General features: G+C 41.9%; 1 protein-coding gene across 1 annotated transcript in view; it reads right to left on the reverse strand.

Moving 5' to 3' along the window:
• The window catches only part of EVC2 (EvC ciliary complex subunit 2), a 321,014-nt gene that overhangs the window by 93,363 nt on the left and 209,194 nt on the right, over positions 1-18,457 (reverse strand). The window contains exons 13-14 of the mRNA XM_073610268.1: positions 14,811-14,970; positions 4,959-5,410 (exon numbers count right to left, since the gene is read on the reverse strand). Of these exons, the coding sequence (XP_073466369.1) occupies positions 4,959-5,410; positions 14,811-14,970 (612 nt within the window). The remainder of the gene's footprint in view (positions 1-4,958; positions 5,411-14,810; positions 14,971-18,457) is intronic.

The raw sequence follows: 18,457 nt of genomic DNA on the forward strand, positions 1-18,457 counted from the left end.
ATTGGGAAATTGGGAAGGCATTTTATCACACCGATCTTGGTGTGGTCAGATGCTTTGAGGGCAGAGGAGAGATCTAGGGTCTAATAGACCCCAATTTTTTCAAAAAAGAGTACCTGTCACTATCTATTGCTATCATAGGGGATATTTACATTCCCTGAGATAACAATAAAAATGATTAAAAAAAAATGAAAGGAACAATTTAAAAATAAGATAAAAAAAGCAAAAAAATAATAAAGAAAAAAAAAAAAAAAGCACCCCTGCCTCCCCCTGCTCTCGCGCAAAGGCGAACGCAAGCGTCGGTCTGGCTTCAAATGTAAACAGCAATTGCACCATGCAAGTGAGGTATCACCGCGAAGGTCAGATTGAGGGCAGTAATTTTAGCAGTAGACCTCCTCTGTAAATCCAAAGTGGTAACCTGTAAAGGCTTTTAAAGGCTTTTAAAAATGTATTTAGTTTGTCGCCACTGCACGTTTGTGCGCAATTTTAAAGCATGTCATGTTTGGTATCCATGTATTCGGCCTAAGATCATCTTTTTTATTTCATCAAACATTTGGGCAATATAGTGTGTTTTAGTGCATTAAAAATTAAAAAAAGTGTGTTTTTTTCCAAAAAAATGCGTTTAAAAAATCGCTGCGCAAATACTGTGTGAAAAAAAAAATTAAACACCCACCATTTTAATCTATAGGGCATTTGCTTTAAAAAAAATATAATGTTTGGGGGTTCAAAGTAATTTTCTTGCAAAAAAAAATAATTTTTTCATGTAAACAAAAAGTGTCAGAAAGGGCTTTGTCTTCAAGTGGTTAGAAGAGTGGGTGATGTGTGACATAAGCTTCTAAATGTTGTGCATAAAATGCCAGGACAGTTCAAAACCCCCCCAAATGACCCCATTTTGGAAAGTAGACACCCCAAGCTATTTGCTGAGAGGCATATCGAGTCCATGGAATATTTTATATTGTGACACAAGTTGCAGGAAAAAGACAAATTTTTTTTTTTTTGCACAAAGTTGTCACTAAATGATATATTGCTCAAACATGCCATGGGAATATGTGAAATTACACCCCAAAATACATTCTGTTGCTTCTCCTGAGTATGGGGATACCACATGTGTGAGACTTTTTGGGAGCCTAGCCGCGTATGGGACCCCGAAAACCAAGCACCGCCTTCAGGCTTTCTAAGGGCGTAAATTTTTGATTTCACTCTTCACTGACTATCACAGTTTCGGAGGCCATGGAATGCCCAGATGGCACAACCCCCCCACCCAAATGACCCTATTTTGGAAAGTTGACACCCCAAGATATTTGCTGAGAGCTATAGTGAGTATTTTGCAGACCTCACTTTTTGTCACAGAGTTTTGAAAATTGAAAAAATCAAATGTTTTTTCTTGTCTTTCTTCATTTTCAAAAACAAATGAGAGCTGCAAAATACTCACCATGCCTCTCAGTAAATAGCTTGGGGTGTCTACTTTCCAAAATAGGGTCATTTGGGGGGGGGGGGTTTGTGCCACCTGGGCATTCCATGGCCTCTGAAACTGTGATAGGCAGTGAAGAGTGAAATCAAAAATTTACGCCCTTAGAAATCCTGAAGGCGGTGATTGGTTTTCGGGTCCCCGTACGCGGCTAGGCTCCCAAAAAGTCCCACACATGTGGTATCCCCATACTCAAGAGAAGAAGCTAAATGTATTTTGGGGTGCAATTCCACATATGCCCATGGCCTGTGTGAGCAATATATCATTTAGTGACAACTTTTTGTAAATGTTTTTATTTTTTTGTCATTATTCAATCACTTGGAACAAAAAAAAATAATATTCAATGGGCTCAACATGCCTCTCAGCAATTTCCTTGGGGTGTCTACTTTCCAAAATGGTGTCATTTGGGGGGGGTTTTGTACTGCCCTGCCATTTTAGCACCTCAAGAATTGACATAGGCAGTCATAAACTAAAAGCTGTGTAAATTCTAGAAAATGTACCCTAGTTTGTAGACGCTATAACTTTTGCGCAAACCAATAAATATACGCTTATTGACATTTTTTTTACCAAAGATATGTGGCCGAATACATTTTGGCCTAAATGTATGACTAAAATTGAGTTTATTGGATTTTTTTAATAACAAAAAGTAGAAAATATCATTTTTTTTCAAAATTTTCGGTCTTTTTCCGTTTATAGCGCAAAAAATAAAAACCGCAGAGGTGATCAAATACCATCAAAAGAAAGCTCTATTTGTGGGAAGAAAAGGACGCAAATTTCGTTTGGGTACAGCATTGCATGACCACGCAATTAGCAGTTAAAGCGACGCAGTGCCAAATTGTAAAAAGTGCTCTGGTCAGGAAGGGGGTAAATCCTTCCGGGGCTGAAGTGGTTAAACATACATTTGATGATCTCCAGTGCCCTAAAAACTTGTAGTGAAAAGACTTAAAGTGGATGTAAACCCTCACATATACCCAGTGAAGTGAACAGTCTCAGACGATACACAGGGATGAAACAAATCTCCCTACATAGGTGTTACATGTATATCTGCTGTCTTCTGCTTTATATATTCTTTAGAATTCTTACAGAGAGCCAGAATGGGGTTCTGCCAATGTAATCAAACAGATCCCCATTCTATCAGAGGAGTAGAGAGAGAACTGCTGTTCCTAGTGATCAGGAACAGCGATCTCTCTCCTCCATCAGTCCACTCCCCCCACAGTTAGAAACACCTCCCTAGGGAACACTTAATCCCTTGATCGTCCCCTAGTGTTAACCCCTTCCCTGCCGGTGTCATTTATTCATTACTAGTAAAAAAAAATAATAATAATAATAAAAATGCCATAAATATATCCCCTATTTTGTAGATGCTATAACCAATCAATATACACTTATTGTGGGGTTTTTTTTTTCACCAAAAATATGTAGAAGAATACATATTGGCCTAAACCGATGAAGACTTTTTTTTTGGATATTTATTATAGCAAAAAAGGTCTTCTTTTGTTTCTAGCGCAAAAAATAAAAACCGCAGAGGTGATCAAATACCACCAAAAGAAAGCTCTATTTGTGGGAAAAAAGGACATAAATTTTGTTTGTGTACAATGTCGCATGACCGCAATTGTCAGTTAAATCGACGCAGCGCCGTACCGCAAGAAAATGGTCATTAAGGGGGTAAATCCTTCCGGAGCTGAAGTTGTTCAGCTGGTCATAAATTATACAATTTTCCTTTAGATTTACCAAAACCATATAATATGAGGTCAAACCTAAACACTTTCAATTTGTATGAAATCAGACAGACCGTTGCAATACATAGTCAAAGGTAAATCTAAAGGAAATTGAATAAGAAAATTGTCTACTGTACCGGCCAGCCTAAGACATCAAATCGTGTTCTTATTCCAAGGTGCTCAGTATTCCCAGGTGATTCAAAAATCAAGCTTCTCTGGTTAGGCGCCTAGTCCTGACCCTTCCTAAGCCTCGCTAGTAGCCGATGAGGCTGCCCATGAACAGTGATGAACCAATAGTGGGGGGGTTATGAGGCAGAAGAAGCAGGACCAGGCTGCTAACCAGGGAAGCTGGTTGATAATGTTATAATAGAGTGCCTAGGAATTTTAGGATTCATTGATAAGAAGCAACTGAATGGCACAAATTTCAATATACTAAACAAGTCATAGGTAGTTATATTATTATTTGTGACTGACAACATGCACACCAGTTTCAGGAATTTTAAAATGTTTTACAACTACGTGGAGACCCAACCACATTGCTGTGTACCTTCAGGAAGGAGGAGGTAGAAGTTGCATCTTTGGCCTACATAGGAAAAGAGTAGTCGCAAATGCAGCTTTATAAATAAATTTAAAAATATGCAGCACCACTATTATAATGTGTGACAAGTTGTGCAGAAATGTCAAAAATCTGACTGCTGCAATCAAAACATAAATAAAAATGAATGCCAATATATGTGTGACTTGTAGAAGGTGCTGGACATAAGCTGCAACTGCAAGCTACAGCCCATTTCCCTACTGAATAAACACTTATGCTATACTTTATGCAGTGGTAAATGGGCTCTTACAGCCTCTAGCTCATACGTTAATCCAGGCTAATCCAGGTACAGTATACTATTCCAAATATGGCAAGAATACCCCAAAATCAGATGATAATGGACCTATGTATACTAGTTGGTCTAATTACTTCGACTTGGGATGGCTAAACAGGTGCTCACCAAAGCATGGTGGTCTTCCGCCCGCCCAACTCCCCCCCCCTTCTCATGAAAGGATCATGAAAGTGAAACAAATGATGGCTCATTAATGAAGGATTTACTTTGATCGCTCCTTATAGACACTTTGAAATGCTTTCCCTTTGGGGTACTCAATATATAGAAAGGTCAGGAGCCATATGAAACCAGTCCCACACCCCAACTGCACTTCCTATGGGTCCCCCCCCCCCTTTTTTTCCTTCCCCTTCTCTTCTCTCTGTCATTCTATCTCTTATTCTCTATATTGCACAACTGCCCTCAAAATCCAGGACCCATAATGGCTACCTTAGTTTCTGGCATGCTTGGGCTCAACTTCCCCGGAACACATTGCTTGACTCTGATATATCTTTCTTTCTTCATCAACCCCATTTGCTCAACGGGCTGAGTGGCTCACATGCCCTTCCACTTAATTACTTGAGTACTACAGGAGCTTGGGTCCTGATGAGTTAGAAACATCTATGGACTCTGTAGGGTGGACCTTTCTGTGGAATGGTCTTCTAGTGCCTAATCTCTGTGCATTTGTTCTTCTGCACTTTTTAAAAATGCTTTTATTTTACTGTAGTTTGAAAACCTCTCTCAATAAAAATGCTATACATCTGTGTGATTCAGAAGTCATTTTCTTTTTGCACTACTATTGCTTCATAGGGAATTTTGAAATAGGCATCCTTCATTATCCTGGCTGAAAAAACAGTGAGCACTGGCAGACATATTTATGGTGAAAACAATCCAGAGTCAAAGGTTACATACGAGAATAGGCACTGTTCCCAGTTTCTGAGGTTCTTCTGCTCTTTGACGTTCAGTTTGAATTCCTCATCAAGTTTCCTCATGGTGCTCTCCAGGGAGGCTCTTGATTCGCCGGCCTTGTCGCTTTCCTCTTTCTCTAGCTGCTGAGCCAGAAGTGCCGCCTCTCTCTTGTGCTCGTCTAGTGCCTGCTGGAAATGCATTCTGGGCACATTGAGTTTCAACATATCCGAGATAATTACAGCACTCTGGACGTGTCTGAGATCTTCAATTGCCTTCTCGGTCAGGCTGTATTTAATCTCCTTTAATTCGTCTGTGGCATCATTATCATGCCTCTCATAGAGCTCTTCAAGCTCCCGGCAATGATTAGTGTACAGCTTTTTCCAGGTTTCCAGATATTCCTTGGAGTTCCTGCAAGCCTCCTGAACACTGCTCAGGTCCTTCTTCTGACCTTTTAGCTACACCGTGAAGAACAGAATAAACAAATGTCACAACGATAGGAAATAGTTACATGCATATTACTACACCTTACCTACCTAAATAGATTTAAACAATCATTGTTCAGTTTGTGTTAAGATAAATAAAAAGAAGTTGAAATATGTAATATATGCAACTTATCTCCTATATCTCCTGTAGTATGCAACTTATCTCCTATACCATCTGGTGCTGTCTCCGAAGCCTCACTGTTTGGCTATCCAACAATGGTGCTTTTCCAGGCCAAATGATGCCCAGCATCATTCCAACCACATATGTGAGCCCAGGGAATCAAGGACAGGAAGTCAACAGTGTCAGGATGTAAACTCAACCCGTGGCATTCCTTCAGAGCTCTGTGTCGCGGCCACGACTCCTGCATACATGCAGGGGAGTAACGTCATCGCGGCTCAGCCATTCAGGCGGTCACAGTCCGCAAATCCAGAAGGAAGACCGAGTGAAGATGGAAGCCTCTACAGTGGTGATAGTGTGGTGCTGGAGGGCTTAGTTTCAAGGTAAGTCCTTCATAGTGTGCTAGTATGCAATGCATACCAACACATTATGGCTTTACCTTGCAGGGAGAGTCGTCGACCAACTACGGCTCTAAAAGCTGAACCCAATGCAAACAGCTTAAAGGAGAAATAGGGCCAAAGCTCTTTTTGCCTTAATTCTTCTGAGGATCACAGGAGTGCAAGTCGTTCTGCACTCTTGTGACCCCTATTCAGCTGACAGGGGGCTTAAAGGGGTTGTAAACCCTCGAGGTTTTTCACCTTAAAGTGAAAAACCTCCTGTCATTCAGCAGCCCCCCCCCCCTGAGCCCCCCTTTTACTTACCTAAGCCCTATAATTCCCGCAACGGGAACGAGCACACACCAGCTCCGGCTGGTGTCTTGTGTCCTGATTGGATAGAATGATAGCAGCGCAGCCATTGGCTCCCACTGCCGTCAATCAAATCCAATGACGCCAGTGTCGGGGGGCAGGGCCGAGTCCTGCTGTCTGTGTCGACCGCACGAGTGTCCCAAAGGAAATCGCTTCTCCGACGAGGCACTCGAGAAGAGGAGGAGCCACCAGCGCCGTTGAGGGACCGCAGAAAAGGAGGATCGGGGCCATTTGGTGCAAAACCAACTGCACAGAGAAGGCAAGTATGATATGTTTGTTATGTAAAAAAAAAAAAAACGAGGGTTTAGTAACCCTTTAAGTCCGCTGTTGGCTGACATCACTAAGTTGGTCTAGGTTATGGAGAGATCCCGAATATTTAATGTCGGGATCCATGCAGATACCCGACCGTCAGCCTCTTGTCCATTCAGTTCTGAGATTTACACAACCCTGTCTAGCAGGGCAGGAGACCTGATTTTTCTCTGCTGCTCTGCTGTAAGTAACACTTACAGGTCTTGTCCCTCCCTCAGACTGTCAAAGGAGAAGTAGTAGACTGATGATCTTCCCAGTCACATTACTCTCTCCTCCAAACAGGATGTTATCTGTTAGCACAACCAACATGGTTCATTGTGCTGCTTCTATTTCTCCCAGCCTGAGCTCTGCTGTATAGAGAATGGCAAAAGGTCAATATACAAGGTCAAATTCAAACATTTATACTGCTTGCATTAACAAAAAATGCGCATATATATATATATATATATGTATATTTTTTTTCTGCAACACGCTACATTGCAATTAGCTACATCACATATCACATTTTTCCTTTTTTTGGGGCTATACTTCTCCTGTGGATCACACAAGTGCAGTTAATTCTGCACTCTTGTCACCCATTTTCAGCCACTGTTGGCTAATTGGCAAGCTGCTGAGAGCTTGAGCTAGCTGCTCAGCCCCCTGCATAGCCCAGCGCTCCAGTGAGCACTGGAGAGGCATAGCAGAGAGTCGGTCAGGCATCTGGGTGGATCCAGACATTAAATCAGCTCTCTGCAGGGTGAAGACAGAGAGCTGAGTGATCAGCGGTGTTTGATTGCTCAGATCTCGGTCTTAGAGGTAGCATGGGACTGATGCTGCATCCACCTAGGTGAGTATCATTTTTTTTTTTATAAATCTATACTATACTTAAATCACTATCTCACACATCACACAAACAAATAAATAGACTTTAAACAAAATAAAGCCAATTATAGGATCCTTTACAATAACGAGACACATTACAGAACCTGTTGTTTCAGTAGCATTCCACTGCAGCCCCATCAAAACGAACGTTCTTAACATCACAAAACTATTAATCAGATAATAGGTCTGCTCAAAACATGCAGAACCGCGATGCCTCTTCTTTTCTCCAAAGGGAAAGATTAAGATGGAAATGCTAAACTATTTAATAAGTGAATTTTTAGACCGCAAAGAAAAAAAAAGGAATAAACTTTCCCTGATTTCGATGCCACTACACAAATGAGTCACTGTGCGGACTCTTATTCATTAACAGTGCCAAACTGTTAAAATGCAAATGAGAGATTTCTCCCAAGAACGGATTCCCTAGAGCTGCTAACCATAGCAAAACACGCCATGCAAATTACAAAACGGCGCCTTCGCTACTGAAAATTGTGAATATGGAGAGAATCTGATACAATGCTAGAGAGGTGACAAGCATACAGATATCCAGGATAAGCCCAAAGACAAAGCCAGACAAGGTTGCCAGTGTTTTGGCACATTTCATATCTATTCCCACTTTCTACAACAATGGGATTCTTACATAGCACACGCAATGTGTTCTATGAGCAAAAAAACGAGAAAAAGTATATCTAAAGGCATTTTTTTTTTCATTTGGCGTAGAGAAGGATTAGAATTTCTGTCAGTTGTTTATTCTTGCTTGTCTCCAACATAGTTCATAGAGCTGGCGCAGACATCGGAGGGAAGAAGGCGGCTGCGGAGCGAGCAGGAGCCGCGTAAGCCAATGCTTCCTCTGTAGCGCTGGCTCCTGTCCCAGGCAGAGACTTATCAAGTGCACTTCACCTGGGACCTTTCTAGCAGCCTGGAGAGCGATTCCAGCAGAAGCTGGGAGAGGAATTGGTCATTGTAATAAACATCAAATACACTGCACTTCTGCAATGGGCATATTAGCACTTAATTAGCATTAGCACAAAAAGTGTTACATTGAGGTAAAAAAGTATTTGATCCCCTGCTGATTTCGTACGTTTGCCCACTGACAAAGAAATGATCAGTTTATAATTTTAAAGGTAGGTGTGAGACAGAATAACAACAAAAATATCCAGAAAAACGCATTTCAAAAAAGTTATAAATTGATTTGCATTAAAATCAGTGAAATAAGTATTTGACCCCTTTGCAAAAAACGACTTAGTACTTGGTGGCAAAACCCTTGTTGGCAATCACAGACAAACACCCCCAAAGCATAATGTTTCCACCTCTATGTTTGAGAGTGGGGATGGTGTTCTTGGGGTCATAGCCAGCATTCCTCTATCTCCAAACACGGCGAGTTGAGTTGATGCCAAATAGCTCGGTTTTGGTCTCATCTGACCACAACACTTTCACTCAGTTCTCCTCTGAATTATTCAGATGTTCATCAGCAAACTTCAGACGGGCCTGTACATGTGTTTTCTTGAGCAGGGGGGCCTTTGGGGGCGCTACAGGATTTCAGCCCTTCACAGCGTAGTGTGTTACCAATTGTTTTCTTGGTATTATGGTCCCAGCTGCCTTGAGATCATTGAAAAGATTCTCCCGTTGAGTTCTGGGCTGATTCCTCACTGTTCTCATGAGCACTGAAACTCCACAAGATGAGATCTTGCATGGAGCCCCAGACCGAGGGAGATTGACAGCTGATTTGTGTTTCTTCCATTTGCAAATAATGGTACCACCTGTTGTCACCCTCTCACCAAGCTGCTTGGCGATGGCCTTGTAGCCAATTCCAGCCTTGTGTAGGTCTACAATCTTGTCCCTGACATCCTTAGACAGCTCTATGATCTTGGCCATGGTGGAGAGATTGAAATCTGATTGATTGATTGCTTCTGTGAACAGGTGTCTTTTATATTCTTTTAAGAGAGTGCTCCTAATCTAAGCTCATTACCTCTATAGAAGAAACCTGGGATCCAGAAATCTTGCTGATTGATAGGGGATCAAACACTTATTTCATTCATTAAAATCAGTTTATAACTTTTATAAATAGGGTTTTCTGGATATATTTGTTGTTATTCTGTCTCTCACTGTCAACCGCTTCTGGACCAGACGCCGCAGTTATACTGCTGCAGGCTGGCTCCCCGAAGTGTGTCCCCGGAGCCGATGGGAGTGCCTGCGATTGCTCATTACAGGACGAGAACGGGGATGTGTGTGTGTAAGCACACAAATCCTGGTTCTCTCTGGGGACAGTAGACAGATTGTGTGTTCATACTGAGTATGAACACCGATCTCTCTCTTCCCCTAGTCAATCCCATCCCCTCTACAGTTAGAACACACTTAGAGAACACAGTTAACCCCTTGATCGCCCCCTAGTGTTAACCTCTTCCCTGCCAGTGTCATTTATACAGTAATCAGTGCATTTTTATAGCACTGATCGCTATATAAATGTCACTGGTCCCAAAAATGTGTCAAAAAAGTGTCTGATTTGTCCGCTGCAATATCGCAGTCCTGATAAAAATCGCAGATTGCCATTAGTAGTAAAAAATTAAATAATAAAAATGCCATAAATCTATCCCCTATTTTGTAGACACAATAACTTTTGTGAAAACCAATCAATATATGCTTATTGCAATTTTTTTACTAAAAATATGTAGAAAAATACATATCGGCCTAAACTGGGGAATTTTTTTTTTTTTATTTGGGATATTTAAAAAGTAAAAGATATTGTGTTTTTTTTTCAAGATTGTCGCTTTTCTTTTGTTTATAGCGCAAAAAATAAAAACCGCAGAGGTGTTCAAATATCATCAAAAGAAAGCTTTTTTTGTGGGGAAAAATAGATGTCAATTTTGTTTGAGTACAGTGTCGCACGACTGTGCAATTGTCAGTTAAAGCGACGCAGTGCCGTATCACAAAAAATGGCCTGGTCATTGAGCAGCCGGGGCTGAAGTGGTTAAAATAAACCTACCATTAAAATTATAGACTGATCATTTCTTTGTCAGTGGGCAAACCAACAAAATCAGCAGGGGATAAAATTCTTTTTTCCCTCACTGTATTAGGCCATTTTCACACTGATCCACAAGTGCACCTTTGGCTTTCCTAAGGGCTACCTGCAGTATTCCGAGCCATAGACTTCTATTATATCCTGCAGGTTTGGTGTGCTTTCTGAAAGTGCACCACACCCGCAAGATGTAATAGAAGTCTATGGCTCAGAATAACTAACCCGCAGGAAAGCCGCTGGTTCACAGCGCTGCACCTGTGGTGCGGGTAAACCACAGCACATCAGTGTGAAAGAAGCTTTACAAGGGACTCAGGAGTGTAAGTGCTCGTTTACATTTGTGGTTTGGGGGACAGTAAAACCCCATAGTTCGTGTGACCGGTTAACAAATCACTTAAGTAGTCCTCGCTTTTAAAAAGGTTGAGTACCCCTGGTGTATACACTGGGCCAAAAAGAGGGACAACTGAGGAAGAAAGAGGGACAGAGGGCTTTGGTTTGAAAAGAGGGGCAGTTTGGAGCTATGCAGGTGAGAAAAGTAAACTGTACGAAGATCAGCATAAATGAAGTCTCTTCTTCTGTGTTTAGATCTTGATTAGCATTAATTGACATCAATTGCATTGAGAATAATCTTGAAAGGAATAAGTGCACTTTAACAAAGTACCTGACATAGGTCTTTCCCTGATTTCGACAGCAATATTACCTGGAAGGCTCATAGCTGTGTGCTTCCAGAGGTCAGCTTTCTGCTGAGAGGTGTGCTGCCCAAGACTGCTGCAACCTTTGCTCATTTTCATCTGAATTTTGATTACACCGGCTGGCAGAGGTGGTGAATTATAACATCAGACTCCATGGCGGCGTTCCATCACTACCTAGCGCACACGTTGTGCTCTGTAGTCAGAATTTAGATGGAAGGAAGCATAGGTTGCAGGGGCCTTAGGCGGGTCACACAGTAAAAAGCTGACCTCTGAAAGCATACCGCTATTTATTAGTGCTGAGACCAGGAGCATAAAATTGCTCAGCCATTTTGTTAAAGAGAACTCAACCAAAGCAACATTTTTTTTCTGCTTCTATTACAACATTTATATACTCATTTATTCATGACATTATGCATATATTCATAAATAAAAGCACAGGTTTAATCTGCTCCCCGGTGGAGCTAAAATGCAGAATACAGATCTGTCCTTATTAAATGCACTTTAAGATGCAATTAGTGTACTGCCCCAATTATGTCCTTATATTATCTTCCTGTAATCATCTGCCCCCCAGGACTGAGAGGAAATGTCCTCACAGGAGAAAGTAGCAGGAACAGAAAGTTGACTCTTTGCTGAGCTGCTGCTCCTTCATTGTCTAATCAGCAGGCTGAGGGGGGGGGGGGGGGGGGGTGTTTCCTGAACTAGCTCTGCTGCTCCCGTGGAGGTCAAGTATCTGGCTAAGCTATCTGGCAGGGTATTGTATCATAAGGCTGGCTGAACAGATCTAAAAATTCATCAGAAGTTGAAACGGTTTACTTTTATGCATGCCAACTGTGTTAGCTGTCAACATGGAGTTCAGCTTTTAAAGCAGTATTAAACCCAAAAACAGACAATTATATATCAGCTTACCAATTCTTAGATGTGACAGTTGCATTGTTTCCTTTTTTAGGCTTTGTTATGATTTCATCTAGTGATCCAGCCAGAAAGTCTTTTGTTTTTCAAAAGTTCAAGCTCTCCAGCAGAAGGTATCAGTTTACATGGACAATACCAACCATTTAAAGCAGTAGTAAAGCCTGCTTTGTTATTTTTACCTACAGGTAAGCCTATAATAAGGCCTGTAAAGAAAATAAAGAAACTGTGCTAAAACTTGCCTATCACTGAAAAAACTAAGCAGCAACTCTCTTGTGTAACACAGTCATAATAAACAATTGTTTATTGGAAAACGTAATTTGTGACGAAACGCAAAGGGTGGAGCGACGCGCTGACGTCACCCTCTCCCTCGTGTCCCAAACGACAGGTTTGTTTGGTTGTGTGTCGGCTGACACACCAAACTTAAGGTGTTTTTATTACTTACTGTTGTAAGTGCAACAATATTTTTTATTACCTAAAAGACCTACCAAGGATTTTACGCTATATGGAGCCTTTTATTTCTTCTGGGTAACAATTTCCTATCCAATTCACCGAGTGACATCTGAATCGTGGAGGAGCCCTGAGATGTGGAGAAAGGCCTGGGCTAAGTTTTAAGCCACAGAGTTGGTAAGCAGTTTCTACAACTGTTGGTGGAGGCACTGCAGTTTAAGGTGATGGATGGTGGATATGGTTACTAAAGGAGGCTCTGATGTATTATCACACTTCATGTGGATTCACCTATGGAGTTTTGATGTATTATCATAATTTTACGGACTCGTATGGACATTATATAATTTGTTCTTTTTTCAAACAGTTAGCACGATTCTATTCTACTTTATATCTATATAATAAGGCTTACCTGTAGGTAAAATGAATATCTCCTAAATGTGCACCATTTAGGAGATATTCACCCTAGACTCAGCCACTGACGTCACCGGCGTATGCGCTCTCAAGGTCCGGCATATCGTGCCGGACCTTCAGAGCTTTTTGCCAGAACCAAGGGCTCCAGCGCACATACGTGAGAGTGACGTCATCGCGGCTCCGACCATTTACAGCGCCGGAGCTCATGTACCCAGAAGAAATGCTGGGGGAAGAGGTCAGCCCTTTCAGCAGTGACAGCGTGATGCTGGAAGGGCTTCGTATTAAGGTATTTCATAATGTGCTAGTATGCAATGCATACTAGCACATTATGCCATTGTCTTACATGTGTTTTTTTTTTTTTTATTCTGCGGTGGTTTACTACCGCTGTAATACTGCCATGGGTGATTAAAATGATCAGCTTTTTTTATTCATGCAAAACATTGATTCCAAAAGGAATAAAACGGGTTGCTGTGTAAAGTGTGAGCTGGAGTTTGGTTTCAATTTGTTAGACCCCTTTCACACTGAGGCGCTTTGCAGGCGCCATAGCGTTAAAAATAGCACCTTCAAAAAAAAAAAAAAATAGCGCCTTCAAAGCGCCCTGAAACAGTGGCTCCATTCACTCCAGTGTGAAAGCCCGAGGGCTTTCACACTGGAGCGGTGCGCTGGCAAGGCATCAAAAAAGTCCTGCCAGCAGCTTCTTTGGAGAGCATTAAGAGTGGTGAACTCCCTGCTCCTAAAGCGCCCCTGTCCATTGAAAACAATGGGGCAGCGCTGCTATATCGCCGGCAAAGCACCGCTGCAGCCCCCTGTTCGGCCGTTAAAACTGCCCCGCTAGTGGCTGAATAGCGCCGGTAAAACAAAGCTAAAAATAGCGCCACTTTACCGCTGATGCCCGGGGCGGCTCAGGGGTCTTAGTGGTTCTAAATCTGCTAATACGTTTATAGTAGAACTATAGGTAAAACATTTTTTTTATTTTTGATAGAGTAAAGGAGGGTTATAACCCTTGTAAGATTTTTTTTCGCCATCTGTGTACTATTGTGGAGATTTCCCTTCACTTCCTGTCCCATAGCAAAACAGGAAGTAAGAGGAAATCCCTGAAAGTTGAGGCTCCATGCACACTGTTTTTCTGCTCCCAGAAGCTAAATATTATTATCCTATGTGTCCATGCACACTACTTTAGGCTATTGGTGTTTTTTGAGCTTCAGCTTCTAGCAGCAGAATTGTGTTATTTATTTTTTTGTAGAGTTTTTTGGAGCGTTTTGTCAGAAGAAACAAAATGCTACTAAAATCTGGCACAAAAACGCTATTGTCAGCGTTTTTCATCCAGCGTTTTTTTAGCGTATAAAAAACACTAGTGTGCATGGAGCCTAAAGGAATTCCTTGGAGACCCCCCAGGTCACCAGAACTAGTGTTCTCTATTATTTTTACGGGGACAACCTAAAATTTCAGATTTTCCCCTACTTTCACTTTTAATGATAATGTTAAACAGGACAAATAGAGAGGGTGAATCTCCCTAATGGGGACACAGACAGCAATAAAAACTGACAGGTGTTCTAATCCATCTCCCCTCTATTCAAAACTAAAAAAAAAAAAAAGTTTTGCCTTTAGCTATACTTTGACACTCCCCCCCGACAATGCTGCTCATTCCTCCAGAGTTTTGTCTCATTAATACAGGAGGTTTGTTACTGGCCAGATCACCAGGTGAAAACAGAGGGAAAAAAAACCTAAAAACAAAAAACAAAATATAATACATTTTTGGTTTTGGGTTCAATATCACTTTAAATATGTATTCATTCTTAATAAAATAAACCAAAAAAGCATATTGAAAAGGTCATATATGTTTTGAATGAAGTACAATAGTAGAAATTACCCTCTGTAGAATCTGGCGGTTCCTCTTGGTGGTAAATTTCTGGTGCAGTTTTCGTTTTTCTTGTTTCAATACAGTTTCTAACTTCTGTTTTACTTTTAAAACTTCTGACTGTGCTTTTTCCAACAGCAGCTCGGCCTGGCTTTCATTTATGTATCCAGCCCTGAAAAACAAGTTTATTTGAAACTATTTACATACAAGTAAAAAAGAAGTATGCTTTATGAGCACATTTACTCATGCAGCATAAACAAACACATTTTAGTGCCTGGTACCCCGCCCCCCCCCCCCCCCGGTGCGAAATACAGCCGTCCATAGACCTGAATGGGTGGAAGGGGCTGTACACAGCTATGCACCACTACATGTGTAAAGCAGTGTTGCCAACCTACCAGATTGAAATTTACTGGCACGACACCCAAAATTTACTGGCACAGCCACGTTTTTACTGGCATTTGCAAAAGTTAAAAAATCACAGTTTTAAGTGCGAATTTCAGTATTCAGGCAACAATCAATAACATGTGCAATTAGCAATGTGATTTAAGGTAGATATTAAGTAAAAAAACATATTTCTTATTTTTAGTATAGAAAAGGCGCATTATTGTAACCCATCAGTATTTTGTCACCTATGTCAAAATGGAGAGATTTCTCCTTAATTTCTGTCCCTAAAGAAAGAGAGAGATAGACAGACTGCCGTGCCCCCACAGAGAGTGCCTCAGCCTGCCCAGCAAACAGAATAAAGAGACTGCTGCTTACTGCTTCCCATTCCTGGCGCTTCAAGTCTGTTTACCTGATTCAACTTCACACACATAGTTATGTGACAAGATCACAAAGTATTGCTAGCACTTACCAGCAGTGGCATCACTAGGGTTGGTGTCACCCCCCTCCCCCAATAATTTTTTTCCCATCTAGACGCTGGGCAGGCTAGTTTCCGGCCAGCAGCGCACAGTCAGGGTGTGCACCTCAAGCCGGCTTCTGTAAATTATGCTGTTGGTGCTGGCTCGCTGATCTGTGCGCATAGACATTCTCTAGGGGTTACTACATATTAAGGCTCACCATTTGGTTGCTAGAGGTTACTGCTCACTGAGTGCTGCTCATTGATTGGTTGCTAGAGGTTAATACACGCTACTGCTTGCTGATTGGTTGCTAAAGGTTTCTACACATTACCACTCACCATTCGGTTGCTAGAAGTTACTATACTGAATACCAAATAAGTGCAGCGCTAAGTGAGCATAAATAACTAATAAATGTGATATGTGACATTCCTATTATGGATGGTCAGTAGTGTACAATGCTCAATACAATCTCCCAATTCTCAAAGAGCAAGTTCCCAAAAACTCCACATGAATTCCCAATCATAAATAGCAAATAAATAAAGTGTTATAAATAAGAAGAAATAATGCAATGATGAAACAATGTTCTTGAAACAATAAATAAATGACGAATAAATAAATAGTTCAATCTATAGTGAAGATGAACAAAAATAGTCCAAAGTGTATGTGTGAAGGTGAGAAGCTGTAGATCAGATTTCTTCACTTTGATCCACCTCTGTGCATGCAACAAATCACTCCTTGTGCAACCCTTCACCGGATGTGCCCTTACCTTAAGGCTTAATAAAAACACATGTAACACCCACTGCTCTGCCACTCCCGTGCCGGGCCGCACTAGACACAAGCAGGGAGCCTGTATAGCCAGCCGCACCATCCACACTGCGGGGTGTGAGGGCAGGGGAGTGGGTGCCAGATGAAAAAACTCCCTCCCTGGGTTCGCCGTAGACAAGGATTCCTCCTAACTCGCACACCAGGGGAAGCAGGCGTACGCTTGGCTGGTGGGGACAGAGGGTCCCTTAAGGGGCTCCCAAAATGGCACAGCACCTGAGATGTCACCTCAGGAATTAAGCGCTCAGAAGGCCTAGAGCACCTAGCACGTGAGTGACTAGAAGAGGGCCCAGGAAAGACTTGCCTGGGCTCCTGCAATAAGTCTGATAGTTTGTCTTGTAGCCACCCAGGGCCTCTGGCCACAACCGCAGCTCTAAACTAGGACAGCATGTTGTCCAAGTCACCAACCTTTTTTTTTTCCTACAGGTGAAGTCCAGGAACAAAGAAGAAAACTGTCTGATGCTGTGATGAGCTCTGACTGAGCTGTGACACGATCCCCCCTCCTTTCTACCCACTACAGGACACATCCTCTGCCTTGAACTCTTCAATCTGTTAAGCAGACTGCATAATTCTAAATCACCCACTGGTACTCTGCAGGCCCAAGTCATGCTGGCCCTCCTCCTAGAGCACCAGGGGCTCCCGGACACTAAAATACACCCGTTTGTTTATGCTGAACAGGTGAATGTGCCCACGTGCATAAGCCCTCATTACTACAAACATAATTTGGCACCTGTTCCATCTTCTGGATCAGCCCTAGGAGCCCCATAAACTATGTGGTGGAGTTTTACCAAATGACGGTCCCCCAGTTCTGACTTTAGATCTCTAGACCTCCTTGCACCCATCTAACATGACGTTATACGGTGCTGGTGAACTTTGGAGTTCAAGCTCGTTTTGGAGCACACGGAGGATAAATGAAGGAAAGGGTCAGGATGGGTCTTTGGTAATGGTGTAGGTCCACTTCTAATTAAAACTGCTACTTTTGATCATCGTTCGTATGGCTGGATCAAACCATTCCAGTTCTTTTAGGTCTCACTTTGGTACTGCTAGACTCTCCTGATAATTTAGGAACTGGATAAAGTAATAATGCTTTTGCACTGGTTAATTTTAATGTTTGATATCAGGTTAGACTACTGTTAGTCTTTAAAGTGTTAAGGGAAGTGTGAAATGTTACAATTAAATCGGAAGTCCAGGTACAAAACCTTTCAAGTAATATATTGCAAAAAGAGGATATAAATCCACATTGTGTGCATGAAAGGCCTTCATAAACCCAGATATTGCCTTGTAAAAGTAGAAGTAGCATCGTTACTGCTCTAAGAGCAGAACTGTGGGAGGGACCCAACAGCTCCACCCACTACAAACTACCTGCATTAAACTATAGAGGGGTGGAGACAAGACCAGTCACCCTGCACAAGCAGAGGGAGCAGTAGTGACCGGTCTTTGTTACAAGAAACTTCTGCACAAAGGAAAAGTTTCACACTGAATTACTGCACTAATCTGGAAGAAATACACAAAGATTTAATTAACAATATACATGCCCTGGGAGACTAGTAAATGACCCTGAATTAATAATTACAGAACTAGCGTCCTTCTATGAAAACTTATATAATCCATGTGAAAACTACACAGATGAGGCATTACAGGAATACTTAGACACAATCTCCCTGCCTGCCCTGTCGTGCCAGGCGCGCATGGAGCTAGAGGCCCCACTTACATTGGACAAATTGAAGGAGGCGGCTGCCTCCTTTTCTACGTGCAAAGCGCCGGGAGATGATGGGCTCCCAATGGAGGTGTATACCCAATATGGGGAGGCGATTCTACCGAAACTGTTGGAGGTATTTAATTCCGCCTTTAAATCAGGACAGCTACCAACATCCATGACGCGGGCTAATATTATATTATTACTTAAACCTGGTAAGGACCCCGTAGACCCAAGCTCATACAGGCCCATATCGTTATTGCAAAGTGATGTGAAATTACTGGCCAAAATTTTGGCTTTGA

Source organism: Aquarana catesbeiana, linkage group LG01 (assembly GCF_042186555.1).
Source record: "Aquarana catesbeiana isolate 2022-GZ linkage group LG01, ASM4218655v1, whole genome shotgun sequence".
Lineage (NCBI taxonomy): Eukaryota > Metazoa > Chordata > Amphibia > Anura > Ranidae > Aquarana > Aquarana catesbeiana.